Below are 18,050 nucleotides of genomic sequence, written 5' to 3' on the forward strand. Positions count from 1 at the left end.
CCACATACATCCTCTATCTCTATTTTAATCACAATTGTTAATACAACAAAAGGGCGGGGAGTCTCTGGGTGCTGTTTCTGTTGTTAGAGTATTGCTTTGAGTCTCTGTGAATTGCTTTGAGAACAGATTCTGTCTTAGAATGTACTAACACAATTAGCAGCTTGCAAGTTTCACACATAGAGGGAGAGAAACAGTACCAAAACCCAAGAGACCTCTTAATTAGTAATACCCTGGAATTTAAACTATGGGGAATCAAACTCATTTGTGATTTTAATACAGAACTTCTTTAATATGATCCAACATCAGGGCTAAACAGAAAATTACATTTGCCAAACTGGATGGCTGAATTGGAGGGACTGAAAGCTAAAGGTTGGCAGGCAACATAGAATCAACCAAACAAATACACAACTATTTAAAAATTATATGGTTAGCAGGCCAGCCAGATAACTAGCCAGCTAGTTGTCATGGTCTATATGTATGGAGGAGATCTGGGTTCAATTCCTGGTCACTCATTGCCCAGGCTGGTAGAAACTTCAAGTGCTCTGGAGGCAGGGTTCTCAGGTCATGAGAGGAGGGAGGACAAAAGCTTATGCTCAAATAAATTTGTTACTCTAAGGTGCCACAAGTACTCCTGTTCTTTTTGCGGATATAGATTAACACGGCTGCTACTCTGAAACCTGACATTACTGCACAGTGAGCCCCATTAAGTCTGGATGAAGGGATGGTGTCCTTAAGGATGTGGAAAATAACTGTCTGCAACTTCATACCATACAGAAATATATTAACTACATTGTATAAGATGTTTATTGTATATTGATACTGTATATTATGTTTATTACAAATAATGGGCTAGCTCTAACAACCTGTAACTCATATAGATAGTCCCATTAAAGTCAATATCATATTTTTGATTAAATCATAGGACTGGAAGGGACCTCGAAAGGTCATGTAGTCCAGTCCCCTGCACTCAAGACAGGACTAAGTATTATCTCGACCAGGGGTTGGCAACCTTTGGCATGCAGCCCATCAGGGTAATCCGAAGGCAGGCCACAAGTCATTTTGTTTACATTGACCATCTGGAGGCACGGCCCCCCCGCAGCTCCCAGTGGCCGTGGTTCGCTGTTCCCAGCCAATGGGAGCTGCGGGAAGTGGGGGGCCGCAGGGACGTGATGTTCTAGGTGTCTGCAAACTGATTGCTTAATTATTTGCTTCATTATGTTTTCAGGTACTGAAGTTAAGGTGACTGGTCTGTAATTCCCAGGGTTGTCCTTATTTCCCTTTTTATAGATTGGCACTATATTTGCCCTTTTCCAGTCCTCTGGAATCTCTCCCATCTTCCATGACTTTTTGAAGATAATCGCTAATGGCTCAGATATCTCCTCAGTCAGCTCCTTGAGCATTCTAGGATGTATTTCATCAGACCCTGGTGACTTTAAGACATCTAACTTGTGTAAGTAACTTTTAACTTGTTCTTCTCCTACTTTAGCCTCTGATACTACCTCATTTTCACTGGCATTCACTATGTTAGATGTCCAATCGCTATTAACCTTTTTGGTGAACACAAACAAAAACATTTAGCACTTCTGCCATTTCCACATTTTCTGTTTTTGTTTTTTCTCTGTCATTCAGTAAGGGGCCTATCCTGTCCTTGGTCTTCCTCTTGCTTCTAATGCATTAGAATGTATTTCATGATCACTTTCACCTAAGCTGCCTTCCACTTTCAAATTCTCATCCAGTTCCTCCCTATTTGTAAAAATCAAATCTAGAACAGCTTCTCCCCTAGTAGCTTTCTCCACCTCTGAAATAAAAAATTGTCTCCAATACATTCCAAGAACTTGTTGGATAATCTGTGCCCTGCTGTATTATTTTTCCAACAGGAGTCTGGGTAGCTGAAGTCCCCCATCACCTCCAAGTCCCATGCTTTGAATGATTTTGTTAGTTGTTTAAAAAAAGCCGCATCTACCTCTTCTTCCTGGTGAAGTGGTCTGTAGCAGACCCCTACCATGACATGTATTTAACCCCTTTTATCCTTACCCAGAGACTTTCAACAAGTCTGTCTCCTATTTCTATCTCAACCTCAGTACAAGTGTACACATTTTTAATTTTTAAGCAACACCTTCTCCCTTTCCTCCTTGCCTGTCCCTCCTGAGCAAGCTGTGCCCTTCTATACCAATATTCCAGTCATGTGTATTATCCCACCAGGTCTCTGTGATGACAACTATGTCATAGCTGTGTTTGTTAACTAGCATTTCAAGTTCTTCCTGCTTATTCCCCATACTTCTCACATCAGTATACAAACATCTGATACTGATTTGATTTTCCCCTATGTTCTCTCTTGTCTCTCCCTTAATTCCTGCTATAATGGTCCCTGCTCCCCTCCCCGCCTTCCCACCTCCCCCATAAAAGTCTGTGTATACCAAAGATCTGTGTTCCTGTATTATCAATCTCTGGATAGCCTAAACAGATTTTGTAAGGTTTCAGATAACTTTTTACTAAATTCTAGCCTCAAATCCTATTTTCATACTATATAGTGCTTTAAGTGATAAGGTTTTTGTCAGCTTGTAGCACATAATAAACTGCTGATACATGCTTTAAACTTAGTAGTAGATTGTAAACTTCTCTCCCAGGGTTAGATTTCTGTTAGATCTTTATTTACATGAACAAGTTTGCTTATGAATGGCATTACCTGGCAAAATTGCGACCATTGTTTCAGATATTGCTGACTCAAGTGTTCTAATATTAACAGCAGACAATTTAATTTAAAATCATAGCACAATTTAAATCAAGTTTGCTTTAAACAACAGAACCAAGATTTATAAAATCCCATTAGAAAATGGGGGTTTGCCCTCAGGGTGGATAATCATGAAACTGGAGTCTTCTCTTTTGTTTCATATTGACAAAGTCCCTAGAATTAGGAGGGTGGGGAGGGCTGTTTGTGGAGTTTTAGACTTAAGAATAAAAATGTCCTCGAAGCTGGGCTTTGAAGAGCATTTCTCCAAGAGGTTCCATACATGTTTTTTGAATTATTGGAGAAACAGAAGACTATTTATTTTTGAAAAAGAAATCCTTTTATTTCATGATTTATCATCAAATAAGAGAGAATTCATTTCAGGACTATAGAGCACAAAACCAAAAATATCATGTTACAGACACAACCCTAATCATACATTACACCCCAGCATGCTTTTAAAACCATTTTGCACAGGGTCATTATGTGTCAGAATGGAAAATGATTTCATCACAACATGTAAGCATTTTGGACCTCCTCATCAGAATTTACCGTATACATCAAAAATACCTTTGTGGAGAGCAACCAATTAAGCACCTCCATTTAAAAACTAAAAATTCGCTATATCTCTCATAATTGAGATACCAACTACAGTACATTTATTCCAAATCTTTTAAGAGCACACTCAGTAGTTCTTGTTAAAATCTAAGCAACAGTGTGAAATGATAGATACAAACAACAACAGAAATTAGCAAATCTAGTTGATCATCTGAGTTTAACGTAGAACCCATGTCAATATGTAATGAAAGAAGCAATTACATAGGCACAAGTGCAAATAGGCCATACTGTAAGCTGTCTTCTCTCTTTGGTAAAATCAATTAATCAGCAGGGAGAGTATTTTAATAATTTAAGTCAGAAGCAAAATTCATGCTATAAATTGTGTTTTGCTTTTTCTTATATTAATAGGATCAATTAATTATTTTCAGATATGCTATTAGAGAAATAGTTAAAAATATACACCTAATATTTGCCCCCAGTATTTCCTTGTCTTTAGATTTAGTTTATACTTAAATTAAAAATAAACAATTTAATTCCTTTCATAAATAGCTTCTCAATAGTCAATTATTTTAAAAGAACTTTAAAAATAAACACTATAAATAGCAAAATATACAAATTTCAAAGATTACATTTCGTTCCTGATTGGTATAACTTGAAAATATGTCACTGAAGAATAAATAACCTTTGGGCTTCTTAAACATTTGGCAAAATGTCAATTGTTCTTAGAGAAGATTCTTTTAAGGAACAAGGAAGTTACTTTTATAAAGCTTTTAATGTGTAGGCAGAATTCCAGTAATTTCACAGGAAAACTATATAAGCATCAAGATTCAACATAATATATTGGATGTTCATTTAAAAAAGGAACTTAAAAATGACAATTGAAACTCTTAAATTTAAAAGAAAATTATCGGAGCAAACCCAGGAACTTTAAGGTAAAGGAGATGGTCTGTGGGCACTTCTGTGGAAGGGCCAATTAGGCCTTTGGTTTTATGGTTCAGGAAGCTACACCAATGGTAATGTAAGGTTCTCCCTAGACCACAGTTTCTCAGCCTTTGGGTTAGGACACAAAACTGGGTCACCAGAATGTTTCAAAAGGTTTTGTGGCAGCTCCTGTGGCTCTAGTCCCACAGGGCTGGCTGGGCTCACTCCCTCCTCCTAGCTCTACAACCTGTGGGGTCCCAGCACCACTCAGGTTTGGCCCAGCTATCAACAGGACAGGAGTCCAGGTAAGCCAAATTTGAGTGAGTGACACTGCAACCCCATGAGCCAAGTCACAACTCCATTCACACAAATTTAATCCAGGCAGGGAGGCAGGGCCACACCTGAGCGGTGCTGCAACCTTGCAGGTTGCAACACCCAGAGCTGCAGGAACCGCCACTGTGGGGTGAGTGCCAGGCAGGACCCAACCCCCCAAGAGACAGGATCCAACTGAAACCATCCCAGGGCCTCCACCCCCAGACTATTTACTGGGTCATGACAAGCCATAAACATTTACAAATGGGTCTTGAGCCTTTTTCTTTTTTTTAAAACCACCAACTGTTTTTTCCACCAAGGTAGTTAATCCATCTCTCAGAGGTGGTGTATAGGCCAATGGAAAAATTCTTCCGTCGACCTAGCTGTGGTTACACTGGTGGTGAGCATGAAATTGTTCACAACCCTGAGCAACATAGCTAGGTTGATCTAATTTTTAAACTTAGACTCTCTTTCAGGCCTGGTCAAGGGGGAACAAGGAGTTAAGGAAAGGATGAAGGAGAAGAATGAGGGTGAAGAACACTTGGTAATAAAGCCCTCCTGAAGAAGTATACGTCCTGTAGGGGAACTTACAATCAGATTATTTAAAATGAATAAATAAAAATCCTCTTTCTCTTGAAGGGCCTGACAAACATGCATAATTTAGGGGAAAGTCACAGGGCACCCATGTTTCAGTTCCCAGGCTATCATCATGCTCCACTCCCTGCTTTGTCTTTTTCTGAAGCTACAGTGAGGACAAATGGGAAAATTGTAGGCCACATCAGCAAAGCTACTAACAAATAAAAAACAGTATTTGCAATGTCAGCAACTCCAGAAAATCTTTTTCTGTAAGAAACAGATTGACGTTCTTGAAGTTCAGGGCAAAGCGGTTTGCCATTTTTAGAAGTCCTATTTAAACTGTTAGCAAATGAAAAGGCAACTTTGACGGTTCAATTACTAGTAAGCTGTAAATAAAACACCCAAACTTGTTAACGTTTTAGTTATATCCATAGTTATTTTACAGAAACATTAGGCAGAATGCTTTTCTACTCCTTGTTTGATTCCAAGCACAAGATGTAGAAACCAGTTAAACTGCACAGTCCAGCCTTTATCTCTGCAAACCTCAATCTGATCCAGGAAATGCTTTTTAGCATCTTCCTCATTTTTACCTACAGTTAGAGCATCCCGGATATATTCAATATCTTCTTTGCTGGTTAACTGGGGCATTCCAGTCATTAGCATCATGGAAAACAGAATGATCAGCAGGTTTGTGTGATGTCGAAGAGCGAGATAAGCCTTCACACAAATGTCCTACACAAGGGAAGAAAGTTTTGTTAACTGACTGAGCAGACTGAAACAGAAGGTTTTAGGAAGCTCATTTAGGAACTTGCTTAAATTTCAATTACACAATGCGAATCAACCATGTTAAATTGCTAACACTTAATTTCCCTACTATTCATTTTAACAGAAACATTAAGCTAACTTCCCCATCCATTGCTCTGGATGCATTGGTAGCTATTGAGGCATGCATCCATGTTTTGTTGAAAAAACTAAAGGGCTTTTTGTAACAGCATTACATAAATTAATCAAACATAACCTTTTTAGTGAAAAAGAGGATTTAAGTTTAATTTTCCTAATGTGTAATAATTGCCTGTAACAATGAAAGAAACCTCATTAATTTACCATCTTTCTCTAAAATCAGTAGCATTTCCATTTATCATAGGAGAATCCAAACCAACTCACTTTGTAATAACAAGGAGTCCTTGTAGCACCTTAGAGACTAACAAATTTATTTGGGCATAAACTTTCGTGGATTAAAACCCACTTCATCAGTTGCATGAAGTGGAAAATACAGTAGAGAGGTATAAATACACATCATATGAAAAGATTGGAGTTGCCTTACCAAGTGGGGGGTAAGTGCTAACAAGCCAGTTCAATTAAGGTGGAAGTGGGCTGTTCTCAACAGTTGAGAAGAAGGGAGGAAAAAATCACTTTTGTAGTGCTAATGAGTTAAACGTAATCAAGGTGGCCCATTTCAAACAGTTGACAAAAAGGTGTATCAGCAGGGGGAAATTAGGTTTTGTAGTGACCCATCCACTCCCAGTCTTTATTCAGGCCTAATTTGATGGTTTCCAGTTTGCAAATTAATTCCAGTTCTGTAGTTTCTCATTGGAGTCTGTTTTTGAAGGTTTTTTGTTGAAGAATTGTCACTTTTAAGTCTGTTATTGAGTGTCCAGGGAGACTGAAGTGTTCTCCTACTGGTTTTTGAATGTTATAATTCTTAATGTCAGATTTGTGTCCATTTATTCTTTTGCGTAGAGACTGTCTGGTTTGGCCAATGTACATGGCAGAGGGGCATTGCTGGCACATGATGGCATATATCACATTGGTAGATTGGTAGCACATCTACCAATGTGAAATATGAACCGTTTAACTACTTTTTATCTGGTTATTGGCAAAAGTGGAAATTAGACTGCCCATCTTACATGCAACAATGTCTGTATAATTTAGAGGACTGCACTTTAGATTTTGGGGGAAAGATTGTGATTTAAGGCCCACACCAGAATTCAGCTTTGTCTACATTAGAGATTTTTGCAGTAGTGTAGCTTCCCAGACCCTGGGGAGTCATACTGTCCCATGTCCCAGTTTACACTGGTTCAGTGCATCAACACTGGGGAATGGCAGTACAGTGTAGCTACCATGTCTTCCCACAGTTCCCTTGGGGTATATTTTCTTTCTGTCTATCTACTCACTGCTTCCAGACTGATCACCACCTACCAATTCACACTCGCATTTGAACCCCACATTCATGCATGGCTTACACAGCGTCTTCAACAGCACTTCTCCTCTGGTTCACAGCTATGTTCGGTTCAAATCCTCCTTTGAAGGGGGGTTCAACTCTCCTACCTTCCAACAGCCTAGCTTTATAAAAGACTTTGCAATAGTTTGACTTTTAAATGTTCTATCACCTTACAAATATGGTGGATCTGCAGGTCACTTGGAATTCTGCACTGCGAGAGCAATGAAATCCTTTCACACTAAGATGATGCTAGAATTGCTTTTGATTCAAAATTAAGGCTCAAAACCAGCAGCGGGTACTCACTTACTTTTAGAGGCACAAGTTGGAAAATGGCAGCTGCCTTGTGTTTAGAAATGGAAATTTCATTTCAGAAAAGCTTATTTAAAGATGGAACAACACATATAGGTTCAAATATAGAAGATTTTACCCGAAAAAATGCCCACTTTAAACATCTCAGAGCAGCAGCACTGGAAGCCATTATCTTGTTATCTTTCTTAAGCCTACTAAATTGGTTTCTTCTGCAAGTCCTATATAACACTACAAAGTCATGTGCTTAGCCATTTTAGAAGGCCTCGTTGTTAAAGTGATAGCACTCCAGGGAAGGAAACACTATCCTACACTTAGGACATATGAAAAAAAACACTACAAAACCTGCCACAGTTCAGGACAACTGGAAATTTCTATTCAGAAACAGAATTCCAGGACTGAAATAGGCATGCAGATCAGGAATGAGCTTCCCTGGCATAGCAGTTAGAAGTATGCACAGCACCTGCTCACACTATGGCTGACTCTAGCAAATTCCATTAGTCTTCTCTAATTTTATATATATCAAAACTTAATAATAAATATAAATGGTCTAGTGAAAATGATTCTATTAACTGGGTCTAACAGAATACACCCCTGTATTCACATCCTAAACACTGTTGTAATAATTTTGTCCAAGGCATGTCTTGTAAGGTGTCGTTTGAAATCTTGTAATTTGTTGGTCAGTATCGTCCTGATAAAATATGTGTGGCAACATTATATGTAAAGTTATAAGATTTCCCTGTATGATGTTCTTAACACATGTTCCAAACCCCACAGCCCTGCCCAAACAGAAATAGTTATTTTTCTGACTTTTATGTCTCATTACTTGTACCCACTTAAAATCTTCCTCTTTGTAGTTAATAAACATGTTTTATTGTATCATCTAATCCAATGTGTTTAAATTTAAGTGCCTGAATAATTATCTGAGATAATAAGACGGCATATCATTCCCTTTAAAGAGTAACAGAGTTAAAATACTTTGTACTCTCCAGGAAAAGGCTGAGCAATACAGGGCATACATTTCTGGTGGGAAAGGGGATGTGGTGTGGTCACCTAGCAGTATAACCAAGGCTGGGGAGAGCCACAGTGTAACCCAGAATGGTTGGCAGGCTGCAGTTACACACAGACACTCAGGGTGTGGTTTGCATGCAAGAAGGCTGTTTGTGAGTGGCCCAAGTGGGAGCTACTTCAGCAAGGCATTGTAAAGCACCCCAAGGTTGCAGGGCAGGGGTGACACAGCTGCTCATTAGTCTGGACTGTATCCTGGTATGTCATATTGGGTGATCCCATTCAAAACATGAAATAAGTAACAGGTCTTCCCATTCATTTCCATTGCAGGGTAATGCTGTCCCACGCAGCTCTGTATGTGCCTTTTGAATTCTAGTTCCCATAATCATATAGGTAATTTGAGAACTTAGTTGGGCCTAAAATAGCCCAGAATTTGATTTTGGTTCAGTACATTTTATTAACAGGGAAGTCTTAAATTTTGAAGACTAAGGCACCAAATGTTAGTCTCAAAAAATAAAACACTTATTTGTTTAACTTATTTATATCAGAAGATTGACTCCTTACCTGAAATTTATTGAAATGCAGACTTGTCTTCTTTCCAGAAGTTCCCATGACAAAAAGAAAATCTGGTGTCAACACAAAAGGGACTCTTTCCTTATTAATTCCAAGGAAGCTTTTGTAATTCCCAAGAATATGGCCAAAGTCAATATGAAAGAGATTACCTTTATAAGAAAGTGAATTCAAGATTAGGCTGATAAATAAGTAGCAGACAAATATTTCCACTGGCATCCATAATACTATGGATAGCAACCTTTTAATGGTTTATCTTATATTAGTTTACTAAATATCATTCTGGTTTACTAGAACAGACTATCTGTTCTCCTTTTTATACATCATCATATCCTCTGAGCAAAATATTTATTGTTCAGATTTATTTTTTGCATCCCTTAATAAGCAGGCAGAACTGCTATATCTTTATCCATTTCTGTTAGTGGCATTGTTACTATTGGGACCTTATAACATATACATCACAAGTCACATGATAAAATAAGTTGTACCATGAAAACTTGTGCCTTAAATCCATATCACCGTATACCCGTGTGGAAAAGCCCCCATAAAATACAATAGCGATGAAACCAACGTGGTTCCACAGAAATTACTCCTTTAGGATTTAATACATAATACAACCCTTTCTGTAGTTATTTTTTAACCACAATATAGATATCTGTAACAAAGATACACTATATTCTGTATTCATTAATTCTGCAGGATCTTTTCATAAAGGTATATATGAGTTCATTGGAAACCAAGCCATTTCACTAACAGCCCAATTCTGCCCATTAAACTCAACCAGAGTTGCATCCATGTTTCTGATGGTAGAATTAGGGTGCTAAAGTTGTTGATTTTGTTTTACTTTTTTGGAATTTGGGTTTTACACACATTAAAAAAAATACACAGGAAAAACAGCTGAAATAAATGTCCATAAAGCTACACCAGTAGCACAGAATCCATGCACTTCAATAAAAATGTTACCAAACCTATTTACGTTACATGATTAAACATTTCCAGCCTAACTTCTAGTCAGTGCAGTCTTACATATTGGTGAGTCAGTTTAAATACTAATGTTAAGAAATAAAAGGTACACAGATATGATGAATAATGAGTAAGATGTAAATATCAATTAAATATCTGTTAAAACACACAGCTAATAAAACATACCCAGTCCCTATTTTAAGTATGTCATTCATAAAAAACCTCACCTGATTCTGTAATCATAATGTTGTCATTGTGTCTGTCTCCTATTCCAAGTACAAAGGTTGCCACACAGTAACCAGAACAAGAATAAACAAATCTTTCCACTGCTGCCTGAAACTAATTAATAGCAAGAATAAAAGTAAGAATATTCTATTGCTTATATCAGTGTTTCTCGAACAATTTATCATTGTAGACCACATATGCGGCCCACAATGTGGTACCTGGGCCGCAGATTGAGAACCACAGTGGACCCCGCAAACCTCCCCACAGACCCTTATGCCCAGCGCCTCCCACCCAGATTCCCCTCCACAGATGGGGCCAGGAGCAGAGTCCTGGGTAGGAAGCCGGGGGGCGGGAACTCTGGACCCCGCCATGCGGGGCTGGGTAGCAGCCCCGACCCTGGACCCCAGACCCCTGTTGTGTGGGGCCTGGCGGCAACCTGGACCAGACCTCTGTTGTGTAGGGCTGGGCAGCAGCTCTGACCCTGGATCCCCACTGTGCGGGGCCGGCAACCCCGACCCTGGAGCCTGTGGGGCCAGGTGGCATCCCTGTACCCCAGACTCCTGCTAGGTGGGACTGGGCAGCAGCCCCAGAGCCCGTACCCTGTGGGGCTGGCTGGCAGCCCCAGACCCCAGATTCTCGCTGGGCTGGGCAGCCAGGAACCCAGACCCCACCACACGGCCAGGGGACCTTCAGCATACAGCTGGGCTGCAGCTGTGTGCTAATTGGGCTGCATGTGGCCCGCAGGCTGAGAATCACTGGCTTATATAGAACACTTCACCTTCAAATCTCTGTATAGACATTAAGAGCAGGATCCTACAGTGCACTCAGCACCTTGCAGGATCAGGCCCTTATTAATTACCAAAACACACCTGTGAGCTACATTTATATTGTTGTCCCAATTTTACAGAGGAAAAACACGTGCAGAAGATTAATGATTTGCCCAAAGCCACACAGCAAATCAGTGTGAAAGCCAGTGTCAGCTCCCAGTCCCATGCTTAACCCTAACCATGCTGGCTTTTACCATCTTCCTAACAGTGCTTGCTTTAATCAGCTCACCATGCATCACTTCCAAATACCATCCACAAAAGGGATAAAAAAGCACCTTGTTACTCAGGACTATGACTGTTAGCTTTCGTTTTGCCCTGTTACATGACACCCCATCATACGCACCCTAGTACTTGTTCTGCTACAACACGCAGTAACATTTATTTTTAAAGGAAAAACAAACTACGTTAATGAAACCTGTGAACCAATTTAAAACAACAACAAAACAGAATAATTTACAAAGAGGATGCAGTGTGTGTGTTACAGAACGCTTTTGGGACTTTCAATGGGACTTGTGCACCTAAGTCACTTAGGTGCTTTTGATAATCCAATTCAAAGTGTAAGAATTTACCTTTTCTTCAATCACACATCTGTCTTTCAGCCACTGATTTAGTATTTCATCCTTAAATGCACCTGTGTTGCCAACTGTACTTTGCTGAATTTTGGCAATTGTTGTAGCATCTTTCACAATTTCAATCATTCCTACAAAAGACAAAGAGGAAATAAAAATTTTATTTTCTAAAACACTTTAGTTATTATATATATAAAACCAATGCTGTCTGCATATTATTTCATAGAACCACAAAGTCACAGATTGAAGGTCTTATATTCTGTTGAGATATTTACATTAGGAGGTTGCATTGTCACAACTCAGTCATTTTGTCTCAAAGCAACACTACAGTACAAATATTGCAAATGTAATATCAATGGCAAAAGTACCATCCATGGCTTTGTGGTTCTGTGCTACTATTTCACACACTATCTCCCCTCTCCCCTGCTCTTACACATAGGTACTAGGAAGGAATATCAGGATATTTTTCTTTTCTCTTTCCCTTTCCGATTCCTGGGAGAGATTCCTGATGACTCCAGTTCTTTTGTGCTGTGCTCCCTGCACTGCCTCAAGTTTCTGGCAGCATGGGGAACACTCCTGTGCTCAGCATCCTGCATGCTCTGCCTGAGTACACATTTCTATCTGTCTCGGTTCTTAGCCTGAACTTGTTACCATAGTCTCTGAGGGCCTCACAAATAAGAGAAAGACAACATAGTAATCTCTTCCTTCCCCCATACTCTCTGCCAAATCCTCCTACTGGGAGGAAATAACTATTTAATTCTGAGCATGTGTGTAGTTTTTTTTAAAGTAACAATTATTATGAGACAGTGAAGTTAAAGTATAATGAATTTTACATTTTGCTTTGCACATGGTGATGTTCACAGCCACTCTTATCTCACATGGAAGTGAATTCCAGTCACTTGGTCCAGCTATTAGGACGGATATCTCTCCTGTGCACAAAAGCCTCCCTCTGTTGGTCAACTCTTTTGTGGTTCCAGTGGAACACAGCTATCCTAGGAGGTCAGTCAGAGGGAGAGGTGATCTCTTAGGTTGCTAGGGCCAATCCTATTGAGGGTGTTGATTACTGGGACAACGCACTTGAATTTGACTCTGTTTCACAGGGAGGCAGTGCAGAGAGGAAAGCACCAGGTTGATTTGCTTCCGGTAACCTGTGTTGCTAAACAGGTACTTTCTACACTCTGTAGACTAACAAATTTATTGGAGCATAAGCTTTCGTGGGCTACAGCCCACTTCATCGGATGCATAAAATGGAACACATAGTAAGAAGAAAAAAAAAATATACACACACACACACATATATATACAGATAAGTTGGAAGTTGCCATACAAACTGTGAGAGGCTAATTAGGCAGGATGAGCTATTATCAGCAGGAGAAAAAAAACTTTTGTAGTGATAATCAAGATGGCCCATTTGGACAGTTGACAAGAAGGTGTGAGGATACGTAACTTTAGGGAAATAGATTCAATATGTGTAATGACCCAGCCACTCCCAGTCTCTATTCAAACCCAAGTTAATGGTATCTAGTTTGCACATTAATTCAAGCGCAGCAGTTTCTCGTTGGAGTCTGTTTTTGAAGCTTTTCTGTTGCAAAATTGCCACCCTTAAATCTTTTACTGAGTGGCCAGAGAGGTTGAAGGACGCACCACACGATCCATTGTCTACAGCCTAGCTCTAAGATAGAACCGCATTTGCTCCAATCCCTCAGACAGAGACAAACATCTACCAGATCTCTGCCAAGCATTCTTAAAACTACAATACCCACCTGCTGAAGTGAAAAAACAGATTGACAGAGCCAGAAGAGTACCCAGAAGTCACCTACTACAGGACAGGCCCAACAAAGAAAATAACAGAACACCACTAACTGTCACCTTCAGCCCCCAACTAAAATCTCTCCAGCGCATCATCAAAGATTTACAACCTATCCTGAAAAATGATCCCTCACTCTCACAGATCTTGGGAGACAGACCAGTCCTCGCTTATAGACAGCCTCCCAACCTGAAGCAAATACTCTCCAGCAACCACACACAGCACAACAAAAACACTAACCCAGGAACCTATCCTTGCAACAAAGCCCGATGCCAACTCTGTCCACATATTTATTCAAGTAACACCATCATAGGACCTAATCACATTAGCCACGCCATCAGGGGCTCGTTCACCTGCACATCTCCCAATGTAATATATGTCATCATGTGCCAGCAATGCCCCTCTGCCATGTACATTGGCCAAACTGGACAGTCTCTACGCAAAAGAATAAATGGACACAAATCTGACATCAGGAATCATAACATTCAAAAACCGGTAGGAGAACACTTCAACCTCTCTGGCCACTCAGTAAAAGATTTAAGGGTGGCAATTTTGCAACAGAAAAGCTTCAAAAATAGACTCCAACGAGAAACTGCTGCGCTTGAATTAATGTGCAAACTAGATACCATTAACTTGGGTTTGAATAGAGACTGGGAGTGGCTGGGTCATTACACATACTGAATCTATTTCCCTAAAGTTAAGTATCCTCATACCTTCTTGTCAACTGTCCAAATGGGCAATCTTGATTATCACTACAAAAGTTTTTTTCTCCTACTGATAATAGCTCATCTTCCCTAATTAGCCTCTCACAGTTTGTATGGCAACTTCCAACTTATCTGTATGTATATATATTTCTTCTTACTATATGTTCCATTCTATGCATCCGATGAAGTGAGCTGTAGCTCACGAAAGCTTATGCTCAAATAAATTGGTTAGTCTCTAAGGTGCCACAAGTACTCCTTTTCTTTTTGCGGATACAGACTTACACGGCTGCTACTCTGAAACCTTTCTACACTCTGTAACAGATGGAGCCTCTTCAGAGCTGGCAGCTTCATTCACAGGTATAATGATCAGCAATAATCACATCCAGTGGTCACAAGCACGTGCATCCCCCTGCTCACATCTGAGTCTGACACAATAAGATGCAGCATTCTGGCCAACAATGCATCAGAGAGAGTGTTTTTTAGAGCAGGGACTGTTTGGGCATTCATTAGCAGTGAGGAATGCAGAGGCCCGCAAGGCTGCAAACTTGATCTTGAGGCACTACACATGAAGTGAGTCCTTCAAAGTGCTTCCCTCTTCCCACCAAAATCATCTTGATTTTGCTTGCATCCGGCTTCAGCTGGCTGCTCTCCCATCCAGGTACTGAAAAACCTGAAAGATGGTTCTTTTCTATATTTGATGTTAAGGGAATTTAGAACTGAGTAGTCTCCATATTGCTGGAACTTCAATCTGTGTTGGCTCACAAACAGCAGCTTCATATATATGTTGAATAACACTGGGGAGAAAAATGAGATTTGGGGAAATCTGCAAGTGAATGCTCTGGCAGACCACTTGCCTATCATGACCCTCTGGTTTTGGTCCAAGAGAATGTAACCTCCAGGGGACCTCAAAGTGGTGCACCAAAGAGTCAAATATTGAAGAACACTAGTTTAACCTGAGAAAACATACAGTAATGAGCTGAAACTGTCCCTTCATTTGACCAACAAATGTCCTTTTTTTTGTGGTATGGAGGGGTACACAATTCTTAGATCCATCACATGGAAAGGGGAATCTATGAAGTACAAAAGAATATATTTTCTTGAAATAAAAAATTGGGAGCCTATTAAAAACCCATAAAAGAAGAGAGAGTAATGTGAGCTATAAATTGAGTTTAAGGACCTTGTAATAACTGGCAGATTTTTCCCCCCTGCAATTCTATTTTTACGTTATTGGATAGTTTTAAGATAAATTTATATGGAATAAAATTCAGTCTTACAGCTTCTGGAAAATAATACGTTTTCTTAAAAAAGGGTCTAACGGAGAGGCTGCAAAATTTGAAAACATTTTAACATTAACAATTAATGGTAAAATACATGTATCAAGTAATATTTTCACATATCATTCATGTTTAATTTCCTTTGATTTTCATTTTATATAATTTGAATAGTAATCTCTGATTTTAAAAACATAATATATATCAAGAAAGAGAAATATCCTTTATATTGAAACATCCTGCATTTTCATAAGCATGCATTTGGGACTGCTGCATTTCTCAGAAATCATGAAGTCATGAATGAGTAATGCAGGTGACTGCAAAGCAACCTTGATGAAATCTTTCCACTGCAACATCACATATTCTCTATGCCACATATTTTTAGCTTTTAGAAAAATTACTTTAGAGATATTTTAGAGAATTCTTAATTTTAGCAGTACTGCTTTCATATTATTCTGCCTATAAAGCAGTTTCTGTTGCAGGGGGGGAAGAGGAAAGTTTAAAAAAAAAAAAGGGTATTGTGAAGAATGTGGGAAATACCTGTATTATTTTTTGTGAATATTATGTAGACCTCTGCCTATTTGATTACTATCATGCTGTCATCTGCTATGTGGGTGCAAAAAGTTAACTCAGTCCTGGGAAGGTCTGCGTGTCTCCAGGAAACCAAAGTTAATTACTTTAGTCCTTGTCTATGCTTAAAAAGGAATGCCAGTATAGCTATACTGACAAACCCTGTAGTGGAGATGCAGCTTGTACCATCAAAAGACTTCTTTTGCCAGCATAGCTTAAACCTGTTCCCCAAATGGAATAAGCTACACCAGCGCAAAAGGTATAACTTTTTGCTGGTATAACCGTTTGTGTACACTGGGATTTTTGCTAGCATAGCTGTGTCAGTTAGAGGTGACTCCCCCCCCCCCACTCCTAACCAACATAGCTATGTTGACAAAACTTTTAAGTGAAGATTAAGCTACAGCCATGTTTACACTAGAATCACTTTACTGGTATTTCTATACTGATATAACTATACTGGCAAAGCACTCTTCGTGTGGATGTAGCTACACCAGCGAAACTGCATTTTGTGGTGGAATAGTAAAAACTACCCTCACAAGTGAAACAAACTATCCCAGTAAACGTGCAGTTTTGCTGGGATAGCTACATCTATACTAGGGGCTTTTGTTGACATAGCTATGTCAGTAAGGGGTCACACTTCTTCACGCTCCTGAGTGACATAGCTGTACCGGCAGAAGTCACCAGTATAGATCAAGCCTTAGACAGCCCCAATCATCATTGTTTAACAAATAATACCGGTGTCAAGGCCTTTGAAGTTTTGTCCCTGTCAAAGTTGGACACAATACTCCCTTGGCAATGAGGGGATGGGGGACAGGGCATGGACACAAAGAACAAAGGAGCGAGTTTGATTTTAAAAAGGGACACCCCCTGAAGCTCAGAAGAGATGGAGAAAAACAGGGTCTGCAGAAAAACAAATTGTAACCTGGCTCCCAGAAGAGTGGGGGTACCAGGGATAAGTCAGGCCAACCAACATCTTGGAGAAAATGTGAAGCTTTCGGTAAGACAATATGTGTATGGGCTTCATGTTGTTTTAACTCATCTTTCTCTAATTGCTGTGTACCTACGGATAAATAAATAACACTTTGCTTTGAGGAAGCTGATTGGTGTCATTGCATTGTCATACTGATGACAGCTCCCGGGGGGAAGCATATAGCAGGGGCCAAACCCAGTTTGCGTAAACAGGGGTGGTGATTCCATTCAGAGAAATGCAAGTGCTGGGCCTATCAACTTGAAAGCGATGCTTAGGGAGGGACTGAGAGAGGGGTCAAAAGTAAGGCTCACCCTAGAGCCATGACTTACACAGAGACATACAATATAAACTTTATGTACAATTTTTGTTATTTGTTACCACAATGACATTCTGAAATCTACTGATCTCATCAAGTGCACTGTACCTATTTTATTTCCCGTAGAAATGCAACCATATGGCAACAAACACAGGTCCAAGGATTCTGCTTCCCAAATGGATTCCATAATTCGAAGAATCTAGTCATAAAAACAATATAAATTTTATAGCACTCCATCTTCAAAAACACTTTACAAAACAACTAATTAACCCTGTCCATAATCTTGTGAGACAAGTCAGTAGCATTATCTCATTTTACAGATGGAGAAACGGAGACAGAAAGAATAAATGATCCATCTGAGGCCACAGAGATAGTCAGTGGCAGAACTGGAATTAGAACGTTATACTTCTTGGCTCTCAGTCCTGTCCTCACGTCATGCCCCCTCCCTGATAAAACATACATATTTATTGTATACCATATTTTAACAGACAAGAACTGACCACATTACGAAACACCAACTTCTAAGTATATCCTCAAAAAATGCTAATATTGATAAACTGGTCGATTGGAACACCATCATCAGATCAACCAGCAAAGTCATATAGGAGAAATGCAATCTGTCACTCTC

The 18,050-nt window shown here is 39.6% G+C and overlaps 1 protein-coding gene across 1 annotated transcript in view; it reads right to left on the reverse strand.

The window, feature by feature from the left end:
• Positions 1-3,126: 3,126 nt before the first annotated feature.
• The window catches only part of PIK3CG (phosphatidylinositol-4,5-bisphosphate 3-kinase catalytic subunit gamma), a 51,521-nt gene continuing 36,597 nt past the window's right edge, over positions 3,127-18,050 (reverse strand). The window contains exons 7-11 of the mRNA XM_074942475.1: positions 17,531-17,621; positions 11,785-11,915; positions 10,391-10,502; positions 9,195-9,352; positions 3,127-5,827 (exon numbers count right to left, since the gene is read on the reverse strand). Coding sequence (XP_074798576.1) covers positions 5,546-5,827; positions 9,195-9,352; positions 10,391-10,502; positions 11,785-11,915; positions 17,531-17,621 — 774 coding nt within the window. The 3' untranslated portion in view covers positions 3,127-5,545. The remainder of the gene's footprint in view (positions 5,828-9,194; positions 9,353-10,390; positions 10,503-11,784; positions 11,916-17,530; positions 17,622-18,050) is intronic.

This window comes from Natator depressus, chromosome 1 (genome assembly GCF_965152275.1).
Source record: "Natator depressus isolate rNatDep1 chromosome 1, rNatDep2.hap1, whole genome shotgun sequence".
NCBI classification, from domain to species: Eukaryota; Metazoa; Chordata; order Testudines; family Cheloniidae; genus Natator; species Natator depressus.